The following is a 27695-nucleotide window of genomic DNA, read 5'->3' as shown; positions in this document are numbered from 1 at the left end:
TCCTGGGCCCCTCCAGGCTACAGGACAAACACCTCCACTTCAAGTCCCAGGCTGTTTAGTCAGGCTGCTTCAAGGTCAAGAGATCCTGAATTGTTATTTCTATAGGATCCTAATTCATTTAAGAAACAAAACAAAGATAAAGACAAACAGGACCATAAAAACGGTTGGACATTTTTAATGCTATATTGATTAACTCAGGCCATTATTAATCCTGTCAACCACCAAGCCATAAACATACTGTTGACAAGATTGTTGCGCTGGCAAAGGCTCTCAGACTCAGCCTTTGGGTGGCACATGTGGAATGCTTTGGTGAAGCAGTGAGAAGGTCATGTATGGAAGGTCATGTCTGGCAACCTTGGTGAAGTGTTCATACCTTAAAGCTGGATGTGCCCTCCATCCTCCACTAGAAGTCCTACCCAAAAATAGCCTTGACCTTGGGATGACTTCAGCTGCAGGGGTCAGCCTCCCCCTTCCACTCTCTCACACCATCAGCCCCTACCCCAGCCTGAGCCCTTCTATTCACCTGTTAAACAATTTTCCCATACGGCATGAATTTAATATGCAAATGATGCAACCTAACTTGAGAGTAGTATATTTTTATAACAAATAACAAGAGTCTCAACATCAGTTGAACTTGTGGCCAATCACAGGCTGCAAACTGCTCAGGCTACAAAGACGAATGTTGAGTTGTTTTTCCAGTCACTTCCTTTTCCTGTCTATAAATACCATCTGTCCACCTCTTAGATGGAGCTTTCTGAACTTCTCCTGGTTCCAATTCATCAGTCTTTTCTTAGCTCACATAAACCCTGCAAGGGCAGGGAAGATGACTCACCAGGTAAAAATGCCTGCCTCCTAGCCTGATAACCTGAGTTCACGCCCCAGGACTCACATGGTGGAGGAGAACTGACTCCCACAAATTGTCTTCTGACTTCCACATTTGTACACACACACATACACACACACAAACTGCTAGATTTAATTAGTCAAATGAGGTTTTGTTTTTTCTAACTTTAAGACTGGTGTAGAAGTATGATTTAGAGTTGACCTCCTGTGACTGAGTAAAGATCCTTACCAGGGCCACTGTGCCACTGATTTCTTACATCAGTTAGAATTGTGGATGAGTTCTGCCTCCAGTAAAGCTCCATGAATTTGTGTTTAGAACTCTCAAACTTTTTGAGCAATTTCTACTGGACTGGGTCCACAATTTGATCAGATTGGACAATGAACTAGAGTGTATCTAGCTAGAGCATCCAGGCAGGTACAGGTATCCCCAAATTTAAGAGGTATGGGACTCGCAAGAGTCCAGAATTCTACTTTCTAGGACACTGGCTAACTTTCTGTACAAAAATAAACATGGACCCAGAATGTGTGTTTTTAGAAAAAATGAGTTAGCCTTACCAAGTACAACTTTAGAATTACTGTGGCCACAGAGAGAGAGTTTTAACCTAGATCAAAAGTCTTCCTTTGTGAATCAAATTAGAAAAGAAAGGAAAGCCACAAAATCAATGGGCTCTATTCTTTAATTGGTACACAGAACCATCTAAATGGCCAAGTAAGTCAGAGATTGCCTCTGTAAAAGGTTCATTACAAAAAGCCAACGGAGTCATCTTCAAAGCCTTTTTTGTAAATAAGCTTTTAAGCTTTAGCCCATCTGGACAGGAAACCCTGCCACAAGAAAAACCAATTTGGATCCAGTGAGCTTCTATGATGCCTAACATATGGTTAAACTTTTAGAATTAGGGGATGGAGAAGTGGCTCAGTGGTTGTTGTTTTTGTATGAGACTAAAGTTGGGTTCCCAGCATGCCCTCTTCTGGCTTGCAGGGGTACACACACACACACACACACACACACACACACACACGTACACATACATTTACACACAGAGACACATAACTAAATAAATAAGTAAATAGCTTTGAACATAAAAATAAAATTTTAGAATTAAATATGTAGGATCTGCCTTTACTTATCTTCTTCCCCTCTCTCTCTCTCCATATATATGTTTGATATTTTTCTATTATTTTTGGACATTAGCAAGCTAAACTATAAAACAGCTCAATTTAATCAGATTTAAGGAAAATACAAGCTTGTCTAGATGACATATTCTCTCCAGAACAGAACTATTCCAAATGCCTTTCAAGTGCATATGACTCAGTAATTTTGGTGATTCAGTTAAAATAGACATATCTTCAGAACTTTCATAATGAAATATAATACAGACACACAACTTTTCTTATATAGGCTTAGAGTAAAATTACCTTATGTTACAAAATTTGTCAGCAAGAAAAATGAGGTGGTGGCTAGCTTTTTAATGTATGTGAGTGCACCCGTGTCATGCAATGCCGCAAAGGTCAGAAGAGGGTTTCCGATTCCCCTTGAACTGGAGTTAAGGATGGTTCGTAGCTGCCATGTGGGTCCTGGGAATCGAACCTGGGTCCTCTGTAAGAGGAGTCAGTGCTCTTAACCACTGGGCCATCTCTCCAGCCCCTTAATGTCTCATCTTTATAAGCAATTAAGATGGTTATTCTTCATCTACCTGACTGTATTACCATCACCTAGGCTAGGAGACACACCTCTGGGACTGTTTGTGAAGGTGTTGACAGAGAGAACCCCTCAAACCATGAACCATCATAAATCCTCCCTCTCCCTCCCTGTCTCTCTCCTTCTGAGACAGGGTCTCACTATGTAGCCCTGGCCTGGAACTCTATACGGAGACCAGGCTGGCCTCAAACTCATAGAGATCCACCTGCCTCTGCCTCCTGAGTGCTGGAATTAAAGGCAGGGGTCACCAGGCCCAGCTAAATCCTTCCTTTCTTAAGTGATTAAAAAAAAAGTAAGTAATATAGCAATCTAAGGATGACAGCTCAAAATAAGTGAAAAGGGTGGGGGGTGCTGTAGAGATGGCTCCACAGTTAAGAATTTGGATGCTCTTGCAGAGGACCCAGGTTTGGTTCCCAGCACCCACATGGCAGCTAATAACCATCTGTAACTCCATTTCCAAGGGACTCATAACCCTCTTCTGGCATACATTCAGGCAAAACACTCAGACACATAACATTTTTTTAAGTGATAAGGGGCAAGCAAGATGGCTTAATGGGTTAAGGTACTAACTGAAAAGTCTGACAAACTGAGTTTGATCACTGGGCCCCACATGGTGGAAAGAGAGAACTGACTCCTGCAAGTTATATTCTGACCTCCACACATGGGTTAGGGCTCTTGTGCACGTACAAACACTAAACAAATAAATGTAATTTAAATGATTTTTAAAATAATAAGATATAGATAAAATTCCCATGTAGTAATATTTCTTAGGCCAAAAGGTTTTGACACTTACCAAGAATGGAAAGCTGAAGGCCAGGTGTGGTGGCACACACTTTTAATCCCAGCACCTGTGGAGGCAGAGTCAGGTGGAGCTCTATGAGTTTGAGGTCAGCCAGGGCTACCTAGTGAGATCCTGACTCAAATGAAAAATAAAATGAATAAATAAATAAATAAAACCCAAGAATGGAAAGCTGAGGCTGAGAGATATCTGAACATACAATCGAATTCTCAGACTTAGCAAAATAAAAGCAAGAACAAGACAAAGACCTCTAAGAAGACAGAGGTGAAATTTTGCCTCTTCTACAGCTCTTTGCTACAGGAAGACTAAAGATATTTGGAACTGTTAGAAAACATGTTCTATGCCACACTGAAAAACTGTCCTAAGAAGAAGTACATGCTTCTGGAAAGAGGGATCGCTGGACTCGCCAATCTACAGATTGCTGGTATGATATACAGTCCACCAAGGGGTGATAATTCCAATTAATAAACTAGTGGAAAGCACAGAGGTGCATGCTTATAGTCCCAGCACTGGGGAGGCTGAGGCAGGAGGATTGCTAAAACTTTGAGGCTAGCCTGCTCAATATAGTGAGTTCCAAGCCAGCCAGGGCTACCTACAGAGACCCTGTCTCAAAAATAGCAACAAAATAGAACATGTAACTAAAATTTCTAGAAATAGGAATGAAAAACTGTCTATGCAAGTTTACAAAGAAAGCTAGACTGACTTTTTTATTTAATTTTAAAAATTACATTTATTTGTGTGTGTGTGTGTGTGTTGTGGTGGGGGGTACACACATGCCATGAGGTACAAGTGGAGGTCACAGGACAACTTGCAAGAGTCGATTTTCTCCTTCACCATGTGGGTCCAGGGATGGAACTCAGGTCATTCAGCTTGACAGCAAGCACCTTTACCCACTGAGCCACTTTACCAGCCCTTACTTCTCTTTTGTTTTCAAAGGTTACTTCCATTTGGGAGCATTCCTGGAGGAATCAACAGTGAATTGGAGCAAGACTCACTTTCACTGGGCAGGTTGCAAAATGGTTATGGAATCACAAACCCAAGACACTAGGCAAAGCTGAGGCGACTAGATTTACGTTGGTTAATGTTACCAATGGCAATCAGATCTACTCCCACTAGAAAACATCAATTGACCCCTTATGAAACAGTGACTGAAAAGCCTCCACCCTACAGAATTGTCATAAATTATGACATGGGTCAATACTGCATGACTTCAGTGAACAATGCCACAGTGTAGTTTTAACCCGGTAAAAATAGCACTCTGAAACCCACCAACTGATGGCAACCAGACCTTTCACAATCTAGAACCTGGAGACCAAGTCTTTTTGAAAACAGTATTAAAAAAAAAAACAAAAAACTGACTTTGAACTCCACTGGAAGGAATCACATTCTCTGCAGCAAAAGTTCAGGGTCTCAATGGATGTGGTAGTGAGTGCCTTTAATTCCAGCACTCAGGAGGCAAAGGCAGGCATATCTCTGTAAGTTTGAGGCTAGCCTGATCTACATAGCAAGTCCCTGGCTAGCCAGGGCTTCATACCAAGACTGTGTCTTAAAAATTAAAAAAAATAAAAAAGGAAGAAAGGGAGGGAGGGAGAGAAGGAGGGAGGGAAAGATTTTAGGGCCTCAAGTCTTGGACTCCTAGCTCTCAATTCAAAAGGATTCCTTGGAGCTGGGGAGACTCCCAGTTGGCAAAGTGGCTGCCTCTTGCCTCGAAGCATGAGGACCTGACTTTGCTCTCTAGAACCCAGATAAAAAGCTGGACATAGCATGTCCAGCACTGGGGAGACAGAAAGGAGGATCCCCAAAGATCGCTAGCCAGATACTCTAGCCTAAATAGTGAGCTCCAGGCCAATGAGAGACCCTGTCTCAGAGGAAGTGGCCTACACAAACACACACACACACACGCACACACACAGAGGAAGAGGAGGAGGGGAGAGGGGGGCAGAGGGATGGAGGGGGTGGAGGGGACTCAAACATGGATGTCATAGAACAACTTATGGAAGCTGGTAATCTCCTCCAACCATGTGGGTCTCTAGGATCGCATCTGTCATCAGGCTTGGCAGCTAGCACCTTTACCAACTGAACCATCCCGGGGACCCTAAGTACATTCTTGTAGAGCAGAAGGGTTGGGTTGCATGATCATCACAGCACTCAAACGATCTGCTAGCTTTGGCTGCAAACTGCTCAGGTGCAGCCACGGGAGGCAAGTACCCAGTCTACTTCTTTATGCAAATATCTTTTTTAGTCTACAAATACTGCCCTCTCACCTTGCTAGTTAGGGGTTTCTGAACTTTTCCTGGGTTAGGATGATGCTTCTTAGTTCAAATAAACTGCTGTTTTAAAACAATATTTTTATTAATTATATTTTTATGCATATGACTGTATTGCCTGCATGTATGTAAGTGCACCCTATATCATGCAATGCCCACGGAAGTCAGAAGAGGGAGTTGGATCCCCTGGAATTGGAGTTACAGGCAGTTGTTAGGCATTGTGTGAGTGCTGGGAACCGAACCGGGTGCAAGAACAGCCAGTGCTCCTAATCGCTGAGCCATCTCTCTAGCCCCATAAACTAAGTTTAAACAATTTGTCAAAAGTGTTTCCAAGGGGCTGGAGCTATAGTATAACTCAGTTGAGAGTGTTTGCCTCAGGCATGCATAAGGCCCAGTCCTGAATAAAACCCAGTATGTGCTCATGCCTGTACATCCAGAAACTCAGGTTGAAGCAGGATGATCAGAAGTTCGGGGTCATCCTCAGCTGTACTGAGTTTGAAGCCAGACTACTTCAGCCAGGCTACTTCAGACGCTCCTCAAAACTAAATAACTAAATAAATATTTCCTATTCAATAGGTCCACATCAAGCCACGCCCACTCTCACTTGGAGCCCGGGCCTCAGCTTCAGCGACCTGGGGCGCACCCTCCGGCTCCGTAGGGACCGTTATTCTGTCCACCCCCGCCTGTCTATCCATGCTCTGGATGCTCAGACAAACAAGAGTCAGGAAGGAGACGCTAGGGAGACCACTTCCAGGCACCCGCGAGCAGGCGCGTGTCTCCCTAACCGGCCCTCCGGGGGCTCCCGGGCCGAAAAGGGGCGGAGCTAACGCCCCACGCCACGCGGCTCAGCCAATAGGAGCCCGCGCCGAGGGGTTCGGCGGTCCGCGCCTCGGGTGCTGAAAACCCTGCGCGCGGACGGCGGGCTCCGGGTGCGCGCTCGCTGTTGCCCGACTCGCCGCTCCCTACGCCCTGCGTCGCCAGGCCTCACCAGGCCTCGCCATGGCCCCCGAGACGGTGCCTGCCCCACCCGCGGCCCAGCTTCGCGAGCCGCGCTACTTCACTTGGGAAGAGGTGGAGCAGCGCTCCGGACGCGAGGAGAAGTGGCTTGTGATCGACCGGAAGGTGTACAACATCAGCGACTTCAGCCGCCGCCACCCGGGGGGTTCCCGGGTCATCAGCCACTACGCCGGGCAGGATGCGACGGTGAGCGCCCGGCGAGCTGGGACCGGGAGGGGAGCGGGTAGCAGGCTGGGTGCGCGGGAGACAGCGAGAAGAGCCTGCAGGGTGTCCTCCTACCACGGAGTCGAGCCCTGGACGAGGCCGGCGACGTGCACACCCAGACAAAGAGCAATCTGCGCATCGGTGCATTGCATCTGGAGTCCCACAAGAGGCCTGGATCCCGAGCCCGGCTAGGAGGGAAGTGAGCATGTAGGGCGCAGGGATGGTGGTGCTGGCCGGCGCCGCGAGAGGAGGAGTCAGTGCATCGAGAGGCAGGTCATGTCCTGTGCTCCAGACCGGGAGGGTGAAGCGCAGCCTTGTCTGACCTCGAGAACCGGTCCCCACTCGAGATCAGGAGTTGGGAGGGAGCCCGAGAGGACCTCTGGAGGACACGGCTGACTCGGGGAGCCCGCTGTCTTGGCACTTCCTGAGGGTATGCAGGCCCAAGGGCAGGGCAAGAACCTGCACCAGGCCCAGAAAACCTGTCGGGGGCGTTGGCCGCAGGGGATAACGGGAGCTGTTTTCAGAGCGGCATCCGCATGCCTTAGCCTTTTTGCGAGGTCACTTAGGGGTAGGCCAGGCAGATCTCCAACTCTTGGGGAAGAGGACTCCCGTGGTGATGGAATGGGGCCCTTCTTTTTGGGGCTGCACTGAAGGCAGGGTCGGTGCGTGCCCCAACTTCAGTCCCGTTTTTTCTCTTTATGGACTATATGCCCTAAGTGCCGAAATTACTTGCCACTCTAAAGTTGGGGAGTTCATTTCACCACGCTCCCTGCTCTGTGTCTGGGATTGCACTCTGTCTTTGGGCCCATCTGTCCATCCATCTAGTGCCCTGACCCCATCTTCCCCATCCCTTATTCCTTCTCTGCCAACCTAGAGTGCCCCTCCGGTCACCAGGGTGATTAGATGCTGCAGGGTGAAGGACCCTTCCCTCCCCTCTGACACAGCCAGCCTCAAGGATCAGGCCAGTACCAGTCACCCAAAGTGAGCATTCCAGACTGCTGTGCAATCCTAGGCAGGATCTTGGACAGATGGCACAAACCCCCACTGCCTAGGCTTCATTCACAGTGTGATTTGGGGGCCCGGGACTTCCCAACAAAGACAGCGATTGGTCTGGATGTGTGGTGCCACTACCCACCAGCTCCGCCTCCATTCACAGCTTCTCTCTCTGGGGCCTAAGGCCCTCCCACTCACTTTGTATAACCCAGAGTAACCACTCAGGGAGCAGGGAATGGTCAGAGTATTTGGGGGGAAATAGGGAATCTTGACGGGAAGGGGAAAAAAATGTGAATGCTACCCAGCTCTGACATAGGGAGTCTACCTCATCACAGTTTATAGATAAGCTGGTGGAGAAAGAAAAGGACTTGTTGAAAGTTCCATAGGAACAAAACGCCTCCAAGCCCCACCTATCCCTGCTGGCTGCTTCTCACCTAAGCTGCTAGGCCTTGCTCTCTGGAGGCATGGAGGCCAGCCTGGGCAAGTCTTTCTGGGTGACATCCAGAGGAAGCTTGCCATTCTTTGATATAAGCTCTTCCAATGGGAACCCAAATGCTGAGCGATCTGGGACTGGGCAGACAAGACCGGCCTGGAAGTGCAGTGGCCAGAGGAAGTTATCTCTGTTTCAGCATGGATGTAAACCTTGTTACTGGCACGATGACCTTTGGTGTAAGCACCTTAGGAGCCCAGGGCACTGAGGCCGACTCCCTCATTGTCTTCTCCCCACACTTGCAGGATCCATTTATGGCATTCCACATCAACAAGGGCCTTGTGAAGAAGTATATGAACTCTCTCCTGATTGGAGAGTTGGCTCCGGAGCAGCCCAGCTTTGAACCCACCAAGAATGTAAGAGCACCTATTTGCTGTTTGGAGACTTGGTTGTGGAGTGAGATGGCAGATGTCTGCATAGGATCACATGTAACAGTTCTTGGGATTCCTGAGGCAGCTGCCTCTCCTATATAGTCATGGGGTCATAAGCCCACTGGAGCAGGAACCTGTGCTTCTCAATGCTATCACCACCAACACTACCATTAGCAACACCAGACCTGTTTGTTGAGCACCATGTGCCAGCCATAAACTTGCAGAATAATCCTCAAAACACATTTACATGTGAGGAAATAGGGGCTCAGAGAGTTTTAAGTCACAGGGCCGAAGATCACATAGTAAGGGGCAGAGCAGGGATCCAAATGAAGTCCAAGTAGTTGCTGGGCGTGATCCCAACCAAAGCAGCTCCTCCTGTCATCCTTCTTGGGTATCTTTGCCTAAGACTGGGTATAGACCCACACCTATCTCCATGGGAAATTCTTGAGCCATGAGGGTTAGGATGCCACTGGGAAGAATTAACAGCACCACTCTCCCACAGAAAGAGCTGACTGATGAATTCCGGGAGCTGAGGACCACAGTGGAGCGGATGGGGCTCATGAAGGCCAACCGCCTCTTCTTCCTGCTCTACCTACTACACATCCTGCTTCTGGATGTCGCCGCCTGGCTCACACTTTGGGTCTTTGGGACATCATTGGCGCCCTTTGTCCTCTGTGCAGTGCTGCTCAGTACAGTTCAGGTGAGTGAGTGCCTTTGACTGTCATTCTCTGGCCATTCTTGGCATCCCCAGGGAACGCATCAAGGCCAAGAATCCTGCCTCGGATCTGAAGATTCAAAAGAGTGTTGGGGCAGGAAGAGAATGCCCATTTTGTTATGTGCAACTTTTATCTGTTCATTAGCCACGTGCTTGTCTTGATTTCTCTCACAGCTTCTCCAGCTTCTACTCTCTGGGTTCCCTTCTTCCTGGTTTCAGTTTGTTCCCTAAAACTGCATGTTCAGGCTTCTGCTACAGCCCAAGTATGCCAACCAGCAGTGTCTGGCTCATTTCCCACTACTGACATTGCCAGTTGTGGTTTGGCCCTAGAACTTGAACTGACAATTTGTATCTGGCTGTCAGTCCATCCTAAGTCACAGCACTTCAGAACAAACAAGGGACTAAAATCTGTTTCAACTCACATGTGAGCTAATGGCCAGGGGAGAGTTAGAATCCAGGCTCCCTGGCTCTTCCCAAGTTTGGCCATCCAGGAAGGAGAGACTGAAGGGGCCGCTGAGGTCTGTGAGAGAGACCCTGGGTGTGGGCTACTCCGGGCACTAACCTTTCTCCCTTAGGCCCAGGCAGGTTGGCTACAGCATGACTTTGGACACCTGTCAGTCTTCAGCACCTCTACATGGAACCACCTGCTACATCATTTCGTGATTGGCCATCTGAAGGTCAGTGAGATGATGGGTTCTCTGAAACCCCAATCCTTAAAGGGTTACCAAGGGGTAGGGTTGTTTATGACAAGGAGTTTTCACTGGCATCCTCTGTTCTCTGTAGGGAGCCCCTGCCAGTTGGTGGAACCACTTGCACTTCCAGCACCATGCCAAGCCCAACTGTTTCCGCAAAGACCCAGACATCAATATGCATCCCCTCTTCTTCGCCTTGGGGAAGGTCCTTTCTGTGGAGGTGAGCCGATTGTTAGTGTAGAAGTCATGAGAAGTAGAAAGTACAGCAGGGTCTGGGAAAAACACTTGCCCAGGGTTTAGGTTTAAGACATCAGAGGCAGATTACAGGGCCCTTGCCTTTTGGAAGTTGGGGAAGGCAACGGGCTACAAACCAGGGCTTCCCAGGACAGAGCCATCCATCCCTCCTAGGGAGTTCAGTTAGCAAATAGTTACTGTATGAAAGTCCCCAAGCTACAGAAGATGCAGTGGGTGACAGAGATTGCTATGCAAGCCTCTGCTCATCCTTGAAGGTCATCTGAGGTGCCTCCTGAGAGTGCTGTTTACACCCCTGCTCCAGGCTGCCACCCCTTGCACCAGATATCCTCTTGTTTACCTAGCTGTCCCCAGACCATATGCCAGCTACATCAAATCCCAGCCTCTTTCCTGTGTATTAGTCACTTTCTGTTGCTGTAACAAAATACCTGAACTTTAGGTACTTTATATAGAAAAGAGGTCTGTTTAATTCACTGTTTGGGAGACTGAAAGATGGAGAAGCCTCATCAGTTGGCCTCTGGTAAGAGCCTGCCTCATGGCAGATGCTGTGATGTTGGTAGCAGTGCCCGTAAAAGTAGTCATGGTGAGACAGAGACAGGAAGCCAGGTCAGTCTTGCTCTTTTTAAACAACTCCCTCTCAAGGGGAACTCACTGGCATCTCATAGGAATACATTCATCTCTTCTGAGGGTGATTTAATGACCTTAGTAGGCTCTAAGGTCCAGCTGTCTCCTGACATCCCAGCTTTGAGGACCAAGCAGCCAACACATGAACCTTTGGGGAACAAACCATATCACACCACAGCACCCTGCCTGGGGCATCTGGTCTGGATTAGCTTTAGCTGCCTTATCTGTCCCTGTAACTGCCTCTGCCCCTGAAGTTCATTTCCCTGCCTTTAGACAAAGCCACCATACACAAAACAGACCATGCATAGGCAAGTTTAAGGCCTGCTTGGACTATGGAACAGATCACACCACACTGTTGACTTTCTCTCCCAGGGCTTTCTGAAGTCCTGACTGTGCTGGCCCCTCCCTAGCTTTCTGTCATTGAACATCTCAAGAGCTTTTGTTCTGCCTGTTTCTTCAGCATTCAGAGCCCAAAAGAGGCCAGGTCTGAGCGTCTTTGCCAAGTCTGCCTTTCTGTCTGTCCTGCTCCCCTGTGGGTGATCTGTAAATTCTCTGGAACTCTATTTACAAGCTTACTACCAGCTTCATCCTGTCCACTCCTCAGGTTTTAAGCTTCATGCAGCAGGGACTTTGTACCGTGTCCACCTCTGTATTCTCAGCACCTCCAACAGTAACTGGCAGAGTGGGCCCTCTGGTGATTGTTGAATGACTGTGAATGTAGAAAGAACGCCGCATCTAGCTGCAATGCTTTGTACAGAACACACTTAAAAATGACCTGTGGATATAGTAGGTGGATGTGGGAGTTGGTGAGCTGGATTGTGCTGTTGGGTTGAACTCACTAGAATAAATTGGGATGAGAAATGCAGGAGCCATGGAGTGAGACACAGCAGCCCACAGCAGTCAGGCTCTGGGCTGACCATAGCCTGGTATTCTCAGACTGTCTCCTGAGTGACTTTGGCTTATGAAATAACCACCACCCAGTGGGCAAAGTTTTGCCAGAACCTTCAGACTGCCAAATTGTTCTTGGTAACCTTTCTACACACATTTGCCAAACTTCAGGGGTTTTTATGAAGTCAGGAGTTCAAAAGATTTTGGTGGAAAAGATCAGACTGGACATGGAATACTTACCTAAACAGGGGCAAAAAAATTTTTTTCCCTTAGAGACCCTGAATCCAAAGAATACCAGGAAAGAGACCTAGAAACCCTCAACAGATGTGAGATGGCTGCCTGGAGTCCTGTAGAATAGGCAGCGCACTGCTTTGTGAGCCTTGTCCCAGTGCCTTCAGGTTGCAGTCCAGGGCCTCTGGCTCAAGGTGCTGGGGATGAGCAAGGCTGGGCCTGCCAGAGTCTTGCAGTTGTACCAGCAAGCTGAGGGTCCCCTCAGTAGGCCTCAGGGTCTGAGCAGGGAGAGCCAGGCTTGTGGGGAGAGAAATGGGCTGTTGGTCTCTGGCTGCTGACATGTGTTTGTTTTTCCTTCACAGCTTGGGAAACAAAAGAAAAAGTACATGCCATATAACCACCAGCACAAGTACTTCTTCCTGAGTGAGTGTTGTCAGCCCTGGGGAGCTGGGGAGCTGCCTCCAGGGGTTCTGGAGTGTGAGGAGCAAAGGGCTGTCCTGGAGATGTTAAACTTGAGGAAAGGCAGTAGAGGATGCAGTGTATGCTAATACTCCCTGCTGGGAGCCGATGAGTATAGTCACAGGCTGATGTTTGATTAGTCATTCCTGTTGGCAGCAAACTAAATCCTCCAGTCTCATCCAAGCTTCCAATAAGAAACAGAGGGGTCAGTAGGGGCCTCCTGATTAGCTTTAATTCTTGCCATAAACGCTTCACAAAGATGGGGTCAGGGTGGCTAGCTATGGGCAGTGGGTCCTGGGGAGGTGTGCTGCTAAAGAGCAGAAGACATTTCGGCTGTGCATTCTCTGCTCTAAAACCTGCTGTGTAATACTCTGGGGTTGGGGGAAGGGGACATTTTTTGGTTTTTATTGTTTTGCTCTGGTATTGTTTGAGATGGTCTCAGGCTGGACTTGAATTTGCTATATAGCCCAGGTTGGCCTTGAACTCTTGATCTTCCTGCTTCTACCCTCAGAAGCTCTGGGAATTGAATATAGGCATGCACCTGGATAGATTACAAATTTTTAAAAGAAAAGAAGGAAGGAATTGAAGGACTCTATCTGAATTGCTAATTGTCAATTGACCAGTCTTTCTAGAGAAAGATGGACAGGGTAGAAGGGTTGAGCAAAGAGTTTTATAGCTAGAGGGATGGCTTATTGGTAAAGGGCCTGCTGTGCAAGCATGAGGGCCTGAGTTCAGATCCCAGAACTCACATAAAAATCCAGGGATGGTGGTAATGCACCTGTAACCCTAGCAGGAGGGTAGGGAGGTAGGTGGGTGGAGACAGGTGGATCATTGGAGTTCATTGACCAGCCAGAGTAACTGAATCGATGAGCTTCGGGTTTAGTGAGAGAAAAAATAAAGGTGGAGGGTCAGTGATGGCTTAGAGGGCAAAGCACTTGCAGAGTAAACCTGACAATCTCAAGTCAATATCTCAAGCCCACAGTGGAAGGAAAGAACAGATTCCTATGACCTACACACACACACACACACATGGTGCAAGCAACAGCCTGCTCACATGTACATGGGCACATACACACACACACACACACACACACACACACACACACACACTCAATAAATAATAAATAAAATTATGTTTTAAAAAAGAGGTGTCAGGGGCTGGAGAGATGGCTCAGTGGTTAAGAGCACTGGCTGCTCTTGCAAAGGACCTGGGTTTGATTCCCAGCACCTACATGGCAGCTAACAACTGTCTATAATTCCAGTTCCAGGGAAATCTGATGTACTCTTCTGACCTCCATGGGCATTGCATGACATGGATGCACTTACATACATGCAGGCAATACATTAAAAAAATAAAAAAGAGTTGTCAGTGAGATGTCTCAAAGCATAGAAGGGCTTGCTAAGCCCTGGATCCCACAGTGGTGGAGAGAGAACCAATTCCACAAAGTTGTCCTCTGACCTCCACGTGTGTCCTGGCACATTCATGCCTGTATTCACACACATGCACATCATAAACACACACAAAAGGAAGATTTTAGAATCTGTGACACAGCAAGATGGAGGAGCCACGGCTGGGATTGTCATGCAGGGGTTAGGATAGCATCAGGTGCACCTCAACCTCTGAAGGGTCATCAGAGTCCTGGCCAGCACACACTAGTTCCTTCCCCTGCCCTTTGACTTTCATAGTGGAACAGCAGGAACATGCAGGGACAGGGCTGTGGCCCAGGCAGTGCAGGGAGTACTTATGTGTCCTTTTAAAGGCCTGGGTGTAGACTGCATTCCGTGCTTGAGGCTTAAAGTCCCGCAGGCCCTCCTCCACCAGAAAGGGATGTTGCACCAGCCCTTGGCCTCCTTGACATCCTCTTGCAGAGTTAGCCTTTTCTAGGCTTGCCTACTCTTAGGGCCTGTGACTTATAGTTGACTGAGGCAGCTCGAGGAGCAACAGGAGCGGGTGGGCAGGAGGCAGCCCTACGCTGGATGCTATCTCTCCGCAGCAGCCCTTTCTGCCCCTTGGGCTGCTCACACCTCCTCCCTGCCTCCTTTTCCTCCCCAGTTGGACCCCCAGCCTTGCTGCCTCTCTACTTCCAGTGGTATATTTTCTATTTTGTTGTCCAGCGGAAGAAATGGGTGGTGAGTAGCCCTCGCCCAAGAGTCCCATGAGTCCCACATCCTGTGTTCAGAAGAGGGAAGGGCACTGTCCATGGGAAATGGAGATTGAGCAAAGAGAATCAAGGAGAGCTGCTCCCCCTCACTAGATGGGATGAAATGACTTGGGCAGACAGGCATCCCGGGAAATGGAGATTGAGCAAAGAGAATCAAGGAGAGCTGCTTCCCCTCACTAGACGGGATGAAATGACTTGGGCAGACAGGCATCCTGCCTCCCCATGCCAGGTTTCCTGCAGCCACTCTCCCAGGGTTCCCAATGTAAAGGCACCCCAGGGATTGGTTGGGGTTAATGGGGGAGACAGAGGGGACAGTCCCTGCTCTCGGGGAATGTAGGATGTAGGATGAAGTGGAATATGATTGACCCAAGAGAAGAGGCTCAGGCAGAAGAGGCTCTGGGGATCCCCAGAAGGGTCTGGTTGGATCTGCTTTCCTAGGATGTGAGCCAGGGAGAAGACAGACTCTGAGCAGAGAACCTGGGAGCAGAGGGGTGAGCTTGGCTACTGGGCCCAGTGTAGAGAACTCACACTGGGGGGGGAGGTATGGGACTTGGTTCACTATGCAGAAAAGGACCTGGAGCAGTGGCATGGATGAAGCCGTGGTTCTAGAACATTTCATCTGGCAGCATTTAGACATGGTGGGAAGGTGCTGGAGCCAGGGAGACTGGGGACTCCTGTGAGGGGGCATGCAGGAGGCTGGGGTACCACCAGAAACAAAAGGGTCAGAGCTGCTTGATGTTGCAAGACAGACCACTGAGAACTGCTGGGTGGCTAGTCCCAGGAAGGATGACTTTAGCAAGCGGGGTTGGGGTGGGAGAGGAACAGGAGCATCTGTGGCAGCTCCATCCTCCCCTTCCCACTGCAGGACTTGGCCTGGATGGTCACCTTCTACGCCCGCGTCTTTTTCACTTATATGCCGCTGCTGGGGCTCAAAGGCTTCCTGGGCCTTTTCTTCATTGTCAGGTGGTGTCTGATGGGGCATGGGGGCTGCTGGGTCTAGGGGTCCAGGAACTGTTCGGGGAGTTGGTTTGGGAGGATCACAGGCTGGCATTGCTGCCTGAGCAGTAAGAACTCCACACTCTGACTATACCGTTGTGGCAATGCCATATCCAACAGGTTTCTGGAGAGCAACTGGTTTGTGTGGGTGACACAGATGAACCACATCCCCATGCACATCGACCATGACCGGAATGTGGACTGGGTCTCCACCCAGGTAAGGAATGGTCACTTGGAAGACCTGGACATGACACGGCTAAGGAAGGGCATGGGTGGTGGCCAGTAATAGCCAACAGTACCACCCCCAACAGCACTGCCTCTAGCTTAGTCTTCTCCCATGATGTGAGGGAGTGACTAGGGATGTGGGTGCACCTAGAGAAGGGGGAGCAGACCTTGTGCTCTGACACTGAGTCTTGCTATTTTCTCCAGCTTCAGGCAACATGTAATGTCCACCAGTCGACCTTCAATGACTGGTTCAGTGGGCACCTCAACTTCCAGATCGAGCATCAGTGAGTAGGGAGATCTGGGAAATGGTGGGCAGGAAGAGGAGGTGGGGGAGGACGGAGGAGCAGAAGCCTCTGACTATCCTGCTATTCCTGAAGCCTGTTCCCCACGATGCCCCGGCACAACTACCACAAAGTGGCGCCCCTGGTGCGGTCCCTGTGCACCAAGTACGGCATAAAGTACCAGTCCAAGCCCCTGTTCTCAGCCTTTGCCGACATTGTCCAGTGAGTATGAGACTCAGAAGTTGGCTGCGGGGTGGGAAGAGGGCAGAACAGGCATGTACTGCCAAGTGGAGTGAAACCACAAGAAGGGAATGGCAGGGTGGCTCTGCCAGTGGCCAGGGCCTGGCTTCGGCCAGCTTCCTCTAATGGGGAAAGCCTCCAAGGGGGAGGACCTTGTCGCAGAACACAGTCCCCCTGTCTGCCAGGACGTGACCACTCTCTGGTGGCTAGCCCCTACCTCCCTCACTGTCTGCTCCTGTGCTGTCCCTATAGTTCACTAAAGGAGTCGGGACAGCTCTGGTTGGACGCCTATCTTCACCAGTAGCAGCAGCGGTTTCTCTCTGCATCTGGAAGAGGAAGAGGATGATGGGAGCCAAAGCAGAGGGAGTTTGAGGGACAATACCACTAAGAACCTGATGTTCAGAGGGGGGTGGGTTAGGGGACATGAAGGTTGGCGGTCAAACCTGCCTTCTTTGCCCTGCAGGCATGAAGCCCGGGGGGAGGGCACTCAAGTTCCAGAGGAGGGAACTCTTGGGGCAGGGATGTGAGTGTGTTCTGTTGTGTTCTTTGGCAGAGGCAACTGGTAGCACTATTGAGCCAACACTAGAACTCTCCTCTTGTAAAGTAGGAGCACATTTCACTGGGCTATGTCTCGGTGACTCTCCACGCTCCTTGTTAACCTCAGTGGGCCAGAACAGTTTGAACCTTTTGAACAAGACATGAGAAAGGAAGTATTCATGCATAAAATTCCAAGGCCTGGCACAGCTCCCTGCCTGGGAGCTCAGCTCACTGCCCAGGACTGGGTGTGACCGCGACTGCCTCTGCTGCTGGGAGAAGCCATTTTCCAGTTTCAGAAGCAGGAGGGGCAGAGGCCAGGACTATGGTTTTGGAGGCATCTGGCACCACTAATTCTGGTGTGTTGTTCTGTCCAGGTCCCAAGAGAACGTTAGCGCCTAGTTCTTGATAAGATGGATGGCAAAGTTGCTGGCCATTAAAAATATTTAATTCACCTCTTTTAATCACCCCTCATGGAATGTACAAGGAAGGAAACACGGTGACTCAGTCATTCATCCTCCCCAGAAACAAATGGGGCTCCCAATGCTTTCCTTTTTTCTTTCCAACCTATAATTCTGTTTAACAAAATAGCAGTCAGCACACGACTAGTTTCAGCGATAAAGAGTGTGAGGGCTTGAAGAAGTGGTGTTCCAGCACCATTTAGTGTAGGTCCGAGTCAGAAATAGGAAGGTCTGTGAACACTGCTGCTTGTTCAAGTATCTCAGCCTGCTGGAGGCAGTTTAGGCTTTCTTAGAAAGCCTATCAATCTAACAATGGAGTACTTTTATCTTGTTTGTAAATGGAAGAACAACTCATCCTTCCAGAGAACACGCATAGGAACATGCCTTGCTGCTCCCAAACCCACAGCCTCACAGTCCAGGCACCATTTCATTTCACAGTGAAGGCATTGTTTCATTGCCTATTCAACAGAATGTACTCTAAGCATCTGGACACTGGAATTGGAGCACCTCGGGCTAGAAGGCAAACTGTAGCCCGTGTTGTTTGGGGCGGGAGACAGGTCAAGATGAGAGTATAAGGTATATAGGGGTATGGTCAGAGATGGGCAGGGCTACTTGTTTTCCAGGACAGCCCAGTGGGACAGGTTGCAGAAGAGCTCTCATCTACTTTTCTTGGCTCCTCCCCTCTAGAATAGGTGCTGATCCCTCCCCCTGCCCATTCCCTGCCACCTGAGGTAAGAGTGGGATACTGCCAGCCTGCCAAGCTCACTGACTTTAAGCACAGGCTGCCAGTCTGAGCAAACACCAGTGAGCTCCACTGTGCCAAGATCAGGTCTCCAGAGCACCTAAACCGCCGTGGCCTTCCTTCCTCAGCCTTGTGTGACTTCGGCATAGCCACAAGGACAGTGAGTAACAAGACTCAGAGTGTCACAGTGGTAAAGCCAGGAATCTCAAATCCACTGACATAATAGGATTAGAGGAAGTTTCTGCTTGTGTAGATACTGGCAGAACACTTGAATTTAACCTTGTTAAAATTCCAGCCTCCATGTTGTTTCACCTTTCTACTACCTGGCCAAAGGCATTTCCTCTCATTGAGCCTAATGTCAGTATCTCTGTGTGTGCGTGTGTCCTTACCACATCTTCATGAAGTTAAAAAATAAATTTGGATCAAAAGAATGCTGTTCATCGAGTATCCATGCTGCTTGTCTGCTCATGTATACAAGATTCCCTGGTGCAGGGCTGGGAGATAGCTCAGTTGGTAAAGTATCTACTCTGACGGCAGCAAGTACCTGTGTTTGGATCCCCAAAACCCACATAAAAGGTGTGGAGGTATGTGGTTCTGTAACCTCAGCATGGGGGAAGGCGAATCCCTAGTTTGCTGGCTAGCCACTCTTTAGCAAATTGATGAGCTTCAGATTTGGTGAAAACCCTGTGTCTAAAAACAAGGTGGAGAGTGACTAAGGGAGACCTATGCTGACCTCTGGTTTCCACACAAGTGCACACACACAAAAGTCCCTGGTGCCGCCACTGCAAGTCACTGTTCATCTGTGTTCGACTCCCTGTGGAACATGAATCTCTCCAGCACTCTCAGAGTGCTGAGGAAAGGGCAGGACTCTCCAGGCAGGGAGCAAAGCCAGGTCCTTCCTTTAACACCCACTTATTCACATGCTGCACTGCAGCAGGCCTCATGGATGTCAGTGCTCCAAAGCCCTCCTCAGCCTTTGTCTTTTCAGTCCTCCATTAAGTCACTTCCCCCTTGACTTAATCTGAACTTAGCACAGCTGTCCCCTGAAGTCCCCCGTTTGCCTATCTTTGCCAATGCTGCTTCAGATTACAGAGCAAGGCCTCGTAACTCTTCACACACAAGTATATTTTAAAAAATATTTTATCTTTTTTTTTTGTGCGTGTGTGTATGTATGTGTGTATATATATATAGAGAGAGAGAGTCACCGCATGTATGTAACTACACCCACACGTGTCATGTCGTGCAGTGCCTTCGGAGGTCAGAAAGAGGGCATCAGATCCCCTGGAACTGGAGTCATGGATGGTTGTTAGCCACCAGGTGGGTGCTGGGAATCAAACCCAGGTCTTTTGCAAGAGCAGCCTGTGCACTTAATTGCTGAGCCATCTCTCTGGTGCCATAAATAAAATGTTTTTTAAAAAAAAGATTTGTAAATCAAGGCCAGTGAGTTGGCAGAGCAGGTGAAAGCCTGCCGACCTGAGTTCAACCTCCTCAACACCCATGGTGGACAAAACAGACTCCTGAAAGCTGTCCTCTGATCGCCACACATGTTCCATGACACATGCACACCTGCCCCACCCCATCATACACACATACAACATACACTTTTAAAAAATAAATTATTTTTATGTGTATGCATGTACTGCCTACATGTAGGGAAGTGCACCTGTGTCGTGCAATGGCCACAGAGGACAGAAGAGGCTGTCAGATCCCCTGGAACTGGAGTTACAGTTATTAGCTGCCATGTGTGTGCTGGGATTTGAACCCAGGTCTTCTGCAACAACAGTCAGTGTTCTTAACCACTGAGCCACCTCTCCAGCCCACAACATACACTTTTAAAAGATTTGATTAATCCCAACACTCAGGAGGCAGAGGCAGGCGAATCTCTGTGAGTTCAAGGCCAGCCTGGTCTACATAGTGAGTTCCAGGACAGCTGGGGCTACAGGGAGACCCTGTCTCAAAAAGACCAAATGAAAAAAACAAAAAAGATTTAAAAACCAACAGTATTAGTCCTCTATCCACTTAACCAGTCAAGATATTTACAACTTAAAATTGTGTAGTGGCAGTATCAAAAATGTTAGAAAAAATCAGAAATTCAAGTATGCCAACTCCCCACCAAGCTTTATTAGCACTATGAAACTTTCAAACATACATCTCTGAGAACCTGAACTTGCCATCACAATAGAACAAGGTTTCAGAATGGCAGTTCATCAAGTGATGAAACAAAATGCCTAGACATTCGGATAGCTGATCTAAATTACAAGATTGTTTCAAAGGAATCCCTTCAGGTGGGTAGACTAGGCAGCACACACTATTCAAACTCCTCACAGTACAATAAACTAGGCCTCAGAGCCACAGCTGCTCTGGCCATTATGCAGGGTATGGTGCCACCTTGTGGTCACTCTCAAACAAACCACCTGTTAAAGAGGGCAATCCCAACCTGTTATCCAACCTTACAGGGAACAGACGGCATCTAGCTGGACCCCAAAAGCACAAAGGGTCTTTTCAAATGTCTTCAAAGAACACAAAATTCTGGTCATTTTTATAATTTTATCGATTCTTTTCTCTTCACATCTTAAACTCCCAAACCCAGACTTGCCGTCATACTCTGAAGTAGTCACTCACTGCACAAGTTCCAGCTTCTGCACATGATCCCAGTCTTACTCCCACCAGACGCCTGCTCTGCCTGCCTCTTCTCTTCGGAACTCAATCATGTGCTAAGCCTGGACTGGGAGCTATCTTTCAGGGCACGGTAAAATTAGAACAGTCACATTCTGCAGTCACCTCCCATCCACCAGCTGGCCTCATTCTCCACCTGTCTTCCTTTAAAACTTATCAATCTTACGTCACAACGGATCCAGTGTCCATTAACCTGCCTGAGCAACGGTTTGAGCCTGGCATACTTTCCTGAGCTTAAAAAAAAAAAGCTGTGACTTTCCTGCCATCTGATCAAGGAGGGAAAAGCTCTGTAGAGAAGGCGGTACTGAAAAGCAGTGGACTCTCCTCCCCACATGAGGAAGGGGCTCTAGCTCTTGAGGGTGCAAAGCAGATATTCTGGGGTCAAGAGGGACAGAGAAGGGGAACATGTTTATTTTCCCCTCTTGAACTTCCCTGCTCCCCCAGTCTTTGCTTTCTTCTTAGCAGACCCCTTGGGTTCTGGCTCCTTGCGCTTAGCTGAAGACAGTGAGCCCGTCACCTTGAAGAAGTCATCCAGGCGGCCCTGGGTGCTGCCTTGGCGGCTCTTGCTCAGCCTCTTGACCCCACTGCGGATTCGCTCCTCAGAGAACTGCTTTTCCCCACACATGAACTTGACCAACTCTTCTTCATTTGGCTCGCTCCACTTCAGCTCCACCGACTCTGGGTCCAGCACCTCGGGCTCCAAGAAGAGCTGCTGGGCCTCCTTGTGGAGCCAGTTTTCTGGCACAGGGTACTTGTTGGGGTCCAGCTGCCGCACGATCTCCTCAATGCTCTTGTGCTTCCGGATGAGGTCCACAGCCCGTTTGGGCCCAATGCCTCGGATACTCTCACAGTAGTCACTACCCAGCAGGATACAGAGATCCACAAACTGCTCCTGGTTCAGACCCAGCTCCTGCAGGACCCGGCTCAGGTGGAATTCCTGGATGGGCAGCTTCTTGGCCTCACTGGCAGTCAGGTGTCGCATCAGCACAGGGCTGCCAAAAGTGAGGCAGTCCATATCCTCGGTGGCCGCAGCGTAGACTTTGCCAGCCTTCACCAGGGCAGCGCAGCTGGCCTCTGCCTCACTGGGTGCCTCGAGGTATGGGATGCCCATGAGGCTCAGCAGGTGTTTGCACTCGTCGTTGTGTTGCTTGGTGACCTTCACCAGCCGCTTTGTGAACTTTTCAACCTCTTCCTCAGCCCCAGCCGACTGAGCCTGCTGCAGCTGCTTCTCAGCCTCAGCCCGCCGCTCACTGCGTTTGGCCAGCTCACCTGACTTCAGCTGTGGTGGTTTGCCATCGAAGACGTACACGGGCTTGATGCCATTCTCCATCATGCGGATGGTGCGGTAGAACATGCCCATCAGGTGGCTGGTGGTCTCCCCCTCCTCGTTCTGCAGCACATCCCCCCCTTGGCGCACGGCGATCAGGAACTGGTAAATGCTCATGGAGGCATCGATGGCCACCTTTCGGCCAAAGTAGCTTTTGATGTCATTCTCCCGGATGGCGTTCGGGGCCACGTCGGCAATTAGTTTTGCAAGGCCTTGAATTCCCATGGCAAAGCAGGAGGAATGGCTAAAAAAGAACTAAAAGGAGAGAAGTATTAAAGATACAAAAGGAACTGGGGATATAACGGTTGTTATTCGCCATTTCATGTCTCATCAAAATTAACATGATAGAAAAACAAAAAGATGGGACTCCAAGTCAGCACAGCAGAAGATGAAAAGGTAGACCAGGCAAGGTGCCTCAGGTTCAAGGGGCTTACAGTTCACTCACTCAATGTTCCGGCAGGAGCTGATCTGGGCACTTCGAGGAACGAGCACTAGAGATGTTCTTGAACAACTTACAAGTTTTATGAAGAAGGCAATGGCATAATCCATTATACAAAGCACTTTAACCTTTTGCCTACATTGTGGGCTGGCTCAGCTTGAAGAGTCCAGAGATCATACTGGCAGAACTGGGCCAAGAACAGGTAAATACCAGCCAAACCAACATGGTTATGTCCAATTTCTTCTGTTTCTCTACAGCTGTCTAGCTGATACAGCAGCCCTGAAGGACTTGCCAAGAACAGCACTTCTGAACGGGGACCGGGAAGCCATCATACATGGTGCCATCTTCTCCCTTAGCAGGTGAGTTTCTACTCTGATCAGGCTATGAGGGGTGGGGGGTGGTTAAGGCCCCCCTCCGCCCCCGCTTTGTACTTCTCTCCATCACTAAGTCTGAAATGTGAATCCCTTGGCTCCTGCCCCACCTAGTCCTGAATTAGGGGCTGGCATCCTGTACTCACACAGCCCAATACTGCCTTTCTGGGTTCAAGTCCTTTCCTATCTTTCCTAGGGCACTGTTTCCCAAACTACCCTCACAAGTTTTGCCACTTCCAAATGAAATTCAATTTTTCATTCATCTAGCATTTTCTTTAAATGGACTTGATTTACACTAAGTTGGAAAAGAGAAACAATCTTTTCAGGGGGTCTTTTTGGGACAGGACCTTCCTGTAGCCACAGCTGGCCTGGAACTCACTATATAGACCAGGCTGGCCTTGATCTCAGAGATCTGCCTGCCTCTGCCTCCCAAGAGCTGAGATTAAAGGCATGCGCCACCATGCCTGGCTAAGAGAAGCAATTTTGAGCAACAGTATCTGCACAGAATCAGTCATATTTTAATGTGTTAAATGTTCCTGTCTCACTTCTCCCCAGTCCTATTTTGGTTCTCCTGTAAACAGAAGCAGTAAAAGCTTAGCCTTAGGGCTGGGGATTGTAGCTTGGTGGTAAAGCAGCTTGCCTAGCATGGATGAGGCCCAGGTTATATCCCCAGCACCAGAGAACAAATTAAAAGCTCAGTTTAAATCTAGCTACCACGTTTCAAAACAGTTTGGTATGTTCCTGGTAATGGAGACTGACCCAAGGCCACACACACCCTAGGCCAAGTGTTTAGCTACAGAGCCACATCCCCAGCCCTGTAAAATATTATTAAACCACCTATCTGGTGGTCTTCCCAGCTATAAAATAAGAACTTGCAGAACTGGTGAACTGACCGATTGAAAACTCCCTGCACAACACTAAATGTTCTGCAAATGTCCACCAGTCAGTCCTTTGCTTCATGCCTCATGCTGGCTGTTTTGCTAGGCATACGTATAAAGAGACCCTCATGTCATAAAGGCTGGAAACCTGTATGGTAGTCTTCTGTCTCTACACCCCACCCCCAATCCCAATGGGACCTTCCAGATAGCAAAGCCCTAAATGTAAAAGGTTGTAGGCAAAGTAAAAGCACACCCAGCTTCCCTGCTCCAGGCCCAGAGGCTGACTGAGCAGTGCATTGTCACTGCCACTATTCTGAGGACTCTTACAGACACCTCTTATCCAGACATGTCCTCCTGACTTTTCAAACACCTTGTTCTGCCAGAAGCACAAGTGAGTTTGGTGATATCAGTCAGCCTTGGACCTATTATTTCCTAGTGACACACCACTTCCTGCTCCCTACTCCTCACAAGGGACCTTAGAAAAATGGGCTCTACATCCCTGGTGACAGCATGCAACGAGACCCATGCAAGCTCAAGCCAGACAAAATCCCAGCACAAGAGTGGGGAAGTGGGTCAGAAGCCTAAACTTAGCTGAGGAACTAGTAGTACCTGATAATTACTGGGAGAGGGAGAGTTAGTTTCATGTAAGAAAATGTGACACTAGAGAGGTTAACCAGGATCCAGCGCACCCACTCACACAGTAGGACATTTGGGGACATAAACTTGACCCCAACAGTCATTAACATATATGACAGACTACATGAATTCGGTATGGGGGGGGCTATAAGCGGGGTACAGATAGGGGAGAGGGTCTAAATGTGCTCAAAATATACTGTAAGAAATTCGCAAAGTATAAAATAAAGAATAGAGGGGCTGGAGAGATGGCTCGGCGGTTAAGAGCACTGACTGCTCTCGCAGAGGACCCGGGTTCGATTCCCAGTACCCTCAAGGCGGCTACGAACCGTCCTTAACTCCAGTTCCAGGGACTCCAAAGCCCCCTTCTGACTTCCGCGACACTGCACGACACGGGTGCACTCACATACATGCAGGCAATATACTCATACATATAAAATAATAATAATAAATAAAGCATTTTAAAAAAAAAAAAGAAGAAAGAATAGACTGCCAGCCTGGGCGGGCTGAGGCTATGCTTCGGACCCCCGCAGTGCTAGCTAAGAACCCCAGTCTCCCCCAAACCCAACAATACCCTTCTTCCTTTCGAAGCATCCCACAGACGCGGGCAGGAAAAGGGCTGAACAAGGTTCTGGTGCTCCTAGCACAGGCCTCTGGTAAAACACACACTACCGCCTCATTCTTCTTCCTACCCCTGAAGGGAGGCTCAGAGGAGCCGAAAACGCCGAGACCTGCGGCCTGAACACAGTCCTCGCGGGCCCGCGACCCCGCCTCTCCCCAGGGCTTCTCCGGCCTCACCTGGCCTCAGCGGCACGAGGTCTCGGCAGCTGGTGCTGGTCGGTGCTCCTGAGACAGTCCCGAGTCCCCGCGCCTCCGCGGTTCGACCCCTACCGCTCCACCGCGGACAGTCTCCCGCTTCGCTGCCTTCCAAAGCCCGCGCTCCGCTCACGTGACCCGCCACCGCGCACAGCCTCCTGGGAATGTAGTGCAGGCCTCGCCCTTACAGCCAGCCGCTCTTCTCACTGTAAACAGGCCTTCCGGGGAAAAAACGAATTCTCTCAGAGACTTCGCCCTACTCTTCCCCACAGTCTGACCCCACGCCACCTACACCGCGGTCCCACAGGCCCAGCTCCCGCTACTCCTGGAAAGTCGGGACTACAAGTCCCACAATGCCATGCGCGAGACCACTTCCTTTTCCGGCTGCGCAAGGTGTCAGCCCCCGCCGACGTGTTCTTCCGGTGGCGGACCGGTGGCTTATCTTGTGCGAGGCAAAATGGTAAGAGGGTTGAAGGGAGTTCGGGAGAGGGCTGGGTGCCCGGTCCACACCGCGTTCTTCCGCGGAGGCCTCGGACGCGGGTGTCCCGAGGACGGGGCGCTGCTGGAACCCATGTTTGAGTTGGGGGTCGGAGAAAGCAAGCCCCTTGCCATGGACTCTCAGGCTGGGATGACTTCACACTGGGCTTAAAATACCGGCGATTTTTAAGGATGAGTGGCATGGGGTTAACTTTGAATACAATACTATGATCAGTTATCTCTCTCTGGAAAGTTCCTCTTGCTGAACTTGTACCCATCCTGCAAGGCCCTGGGTGAATGTCATTTCTTGGTGAAGCACTTGGAACTATTAGAGGCTCTTGTCATCTGTCTTCTGAGAGCGCCCACAGTCGGTACACACCTCTTGCCACGTTTCATGAACTTATTTTTTTTAATCTGCCACGCCTCCTAGTGACCACCATCTGACGTGCCTGTAGTTCTGGGATGGTGTCTATTCATCTTTGTATTCCCAGTGCCAAACACAGGGCTTCCAATTGGTGGCTCAGTAAATGGAAGCAATTGTCCTTGTCTCTTTTAGGGGGGTGTGGGGGACATAATTGTTTACTGAATTGAATTCCTGTGTCTCTTAGAACAATGGGCTCCGTTTACTTCTCTGGAGTTGTTATGTTCTGGTTTTTAGAAGCCTTGGCTGGCGGGTGACAATGGAAGTTAACATTGGTACAGAACTTTACGTTTACAACCCCTTACACAGGCATTATCTCATAATCTTCTCTGCAACGTTAGGAAGGAAACAAATACCTATTGAGCATCTACTTGTTGCCAGGCAGTAAGCTAGATGCATCAACATTCATCATCTTTGTCAAATCATGTGTCAGCCCTATGAGACAGCTATTGTTATAACTTCTTTACTCAGACTCAGATGACGGTGTAGAGCTAAAATTATCATCGGTGTCTTCTGCCAGGAGTTCCTGTGATTCCATCATAAAGTAGTGAAAAGAGTACTCCTGAATTAGAAGTTGAGATCTGGGTACCAGTGTAGGCTCTGACTTCCTGCACAGGTTAGTCACTTAGAGTCGACAGACAGAGGCTCTTAAAGATCTAGAAATTGTAGGCAGGCTTTTTCTTGTCTCCCCCGCCCCTGAGCAGATCCATGCCTTACATAGTGATCATTGGCCTCAGAAAATTCTAAGGACCATTGATCTGTAGCCAGTAACCTTCTGTATCCAAACCTCTGACTCAGCTGCCTTCTTGTCTCACTGGAAGAAAAGGTGCTGCCTTCATACTTTTGTTTTTGTTTTCCAGTGTTAAGAATTGAACCCAGGGCCCCATGCATGCAAGGCAGATGTTCTACCACAGAACCTGCCACATTTCTACTTTAACATGTGATTGTAGGGCCGGGGAGATGGCTCAGTGGGTAAGAGGATTTGGCGTGCAATCCACATTTTCAGAGCCAGATGTGGGAGCACATATCTGTAATCCCAGCACTTCTGTAGCAAGATGGAAGGTAGGGATAGGAAATTCACCTCAAAGCTAGAGAGACAGCTAGACTGGAGTGCACAACACAGTGACAGAAACAAGAAAGACCCTGCCTCGACGTGGAAGGCAAGAACCAACTCTCAAAAAGTTGTTCTCTGATCTCCACATGTTCTCTGATCTCCATTACACATGCAGGCCCACCCCCACATTCACACAAAACTCTTTTTAAGGGCCTACAATATAGCTCAATGGATAAAGACATCTGCCACTAAGCCTGATAACTTGAGTTCAGTTCCTGGGACCCACATGGCAGAAGGACAAAACACACACACACACACACAGTTTGCTTCTTATAAACTCAGTACAAATTACCCACAATATTCAACATTCTTTTCTCCCCAACATTTGACACAGAAATGGAAGCAGATGAACCTAATT

General features: G+C 49.0%; 3 protein-coding genes across 3 annotated transcripts in view; 2 read left to right on the top strand and 1 right to left on the bottom strand.

Moving 5' to 3' along the window:
• Positions 1–6491: 6491 nt before the first annotated feature.
• Fads1 (fatty acid desaturase 1) lies at positions 6492–18616 on the top strand. The gene is made up of 12 exons (XM_008827113.3): positions 6492–6811; positions 8558–8668; positions 9186–9383; positions 9974–10075; positions 10182–10310; positions 12448–12508; positions 14598–14674; positions 15572–15669; positions 15823–15919; positions 16132–16211; positions 16305–16430; positions 16701–18616. Exons 1-12 carry the CDS (start codon positions 6608–6610, stop codon positions 16750–16752), a joined length of 1335 nt encoding a protein of 444 aa, XP_008825335.1. The 5' UTR covers positions 6492–6607; the 3' UTR covers positions 16753–18616.
• Positions 18617–20282: 1666 nt separating this feature from the next.
• Positions 20283–25445, bottom strand: Fen1 (flap structure-specific endonuclease 1). The gene is made up of 2 exons (XM_008827112.2): positions 25308–25445; positions 20283–22443 (listed from the first exon to the last, which is right to left on the bottom strand). Exon 2 carries the CDS (start codon positions 22411–22413, stop codon positions 21271–21273), a length of 1143 nt encoding a protein of 380 aa, XP_008825334.1. The 5' UTR covers positions 22414–22443; positions 25308–25445; the 3' UTR covers positions 20283–21270.
• Positions 25446–25657: 212 nt separating this feature from the next.
• Positions 25658–27695, top strand: part of Tmem258 (transmembrane protein 258) — a 4010-nt gene continuing 1972 nt past the window's right edge. Inside the window, exon 1 of the mRNA XM_008827111.3 lies at positions 25658–25785. Coding sequence (XP_008825333.1) covers positions 25684–25785 — 102 coding nt within the window. The 5' untranslated portion in view covers positions 25658–25683. The remainder of the gene's footprint in view (positions 25786–27695) is intronic.

This window comes from Nannospalax galili, unplaced genomic scaffold, assembly GCF_000622305.1.
Source record: "Nannospalax galili isolate Female #2095 unplaced genomic scaffold, S.galili_v1.0 scaffold1051, whole genome shotgun sequence".
Classification (NCBI taxonomy): Eukaryota; Metazoa; Chordata; class Mammalia; order Rodentia; family Spalacidae; genus Nannospalax; species Nannospalax galili.
Note: the sequence above shows the minus strand (reverse complement) of the source record. Positions and strands in the feature narration are given on the sequence as shown.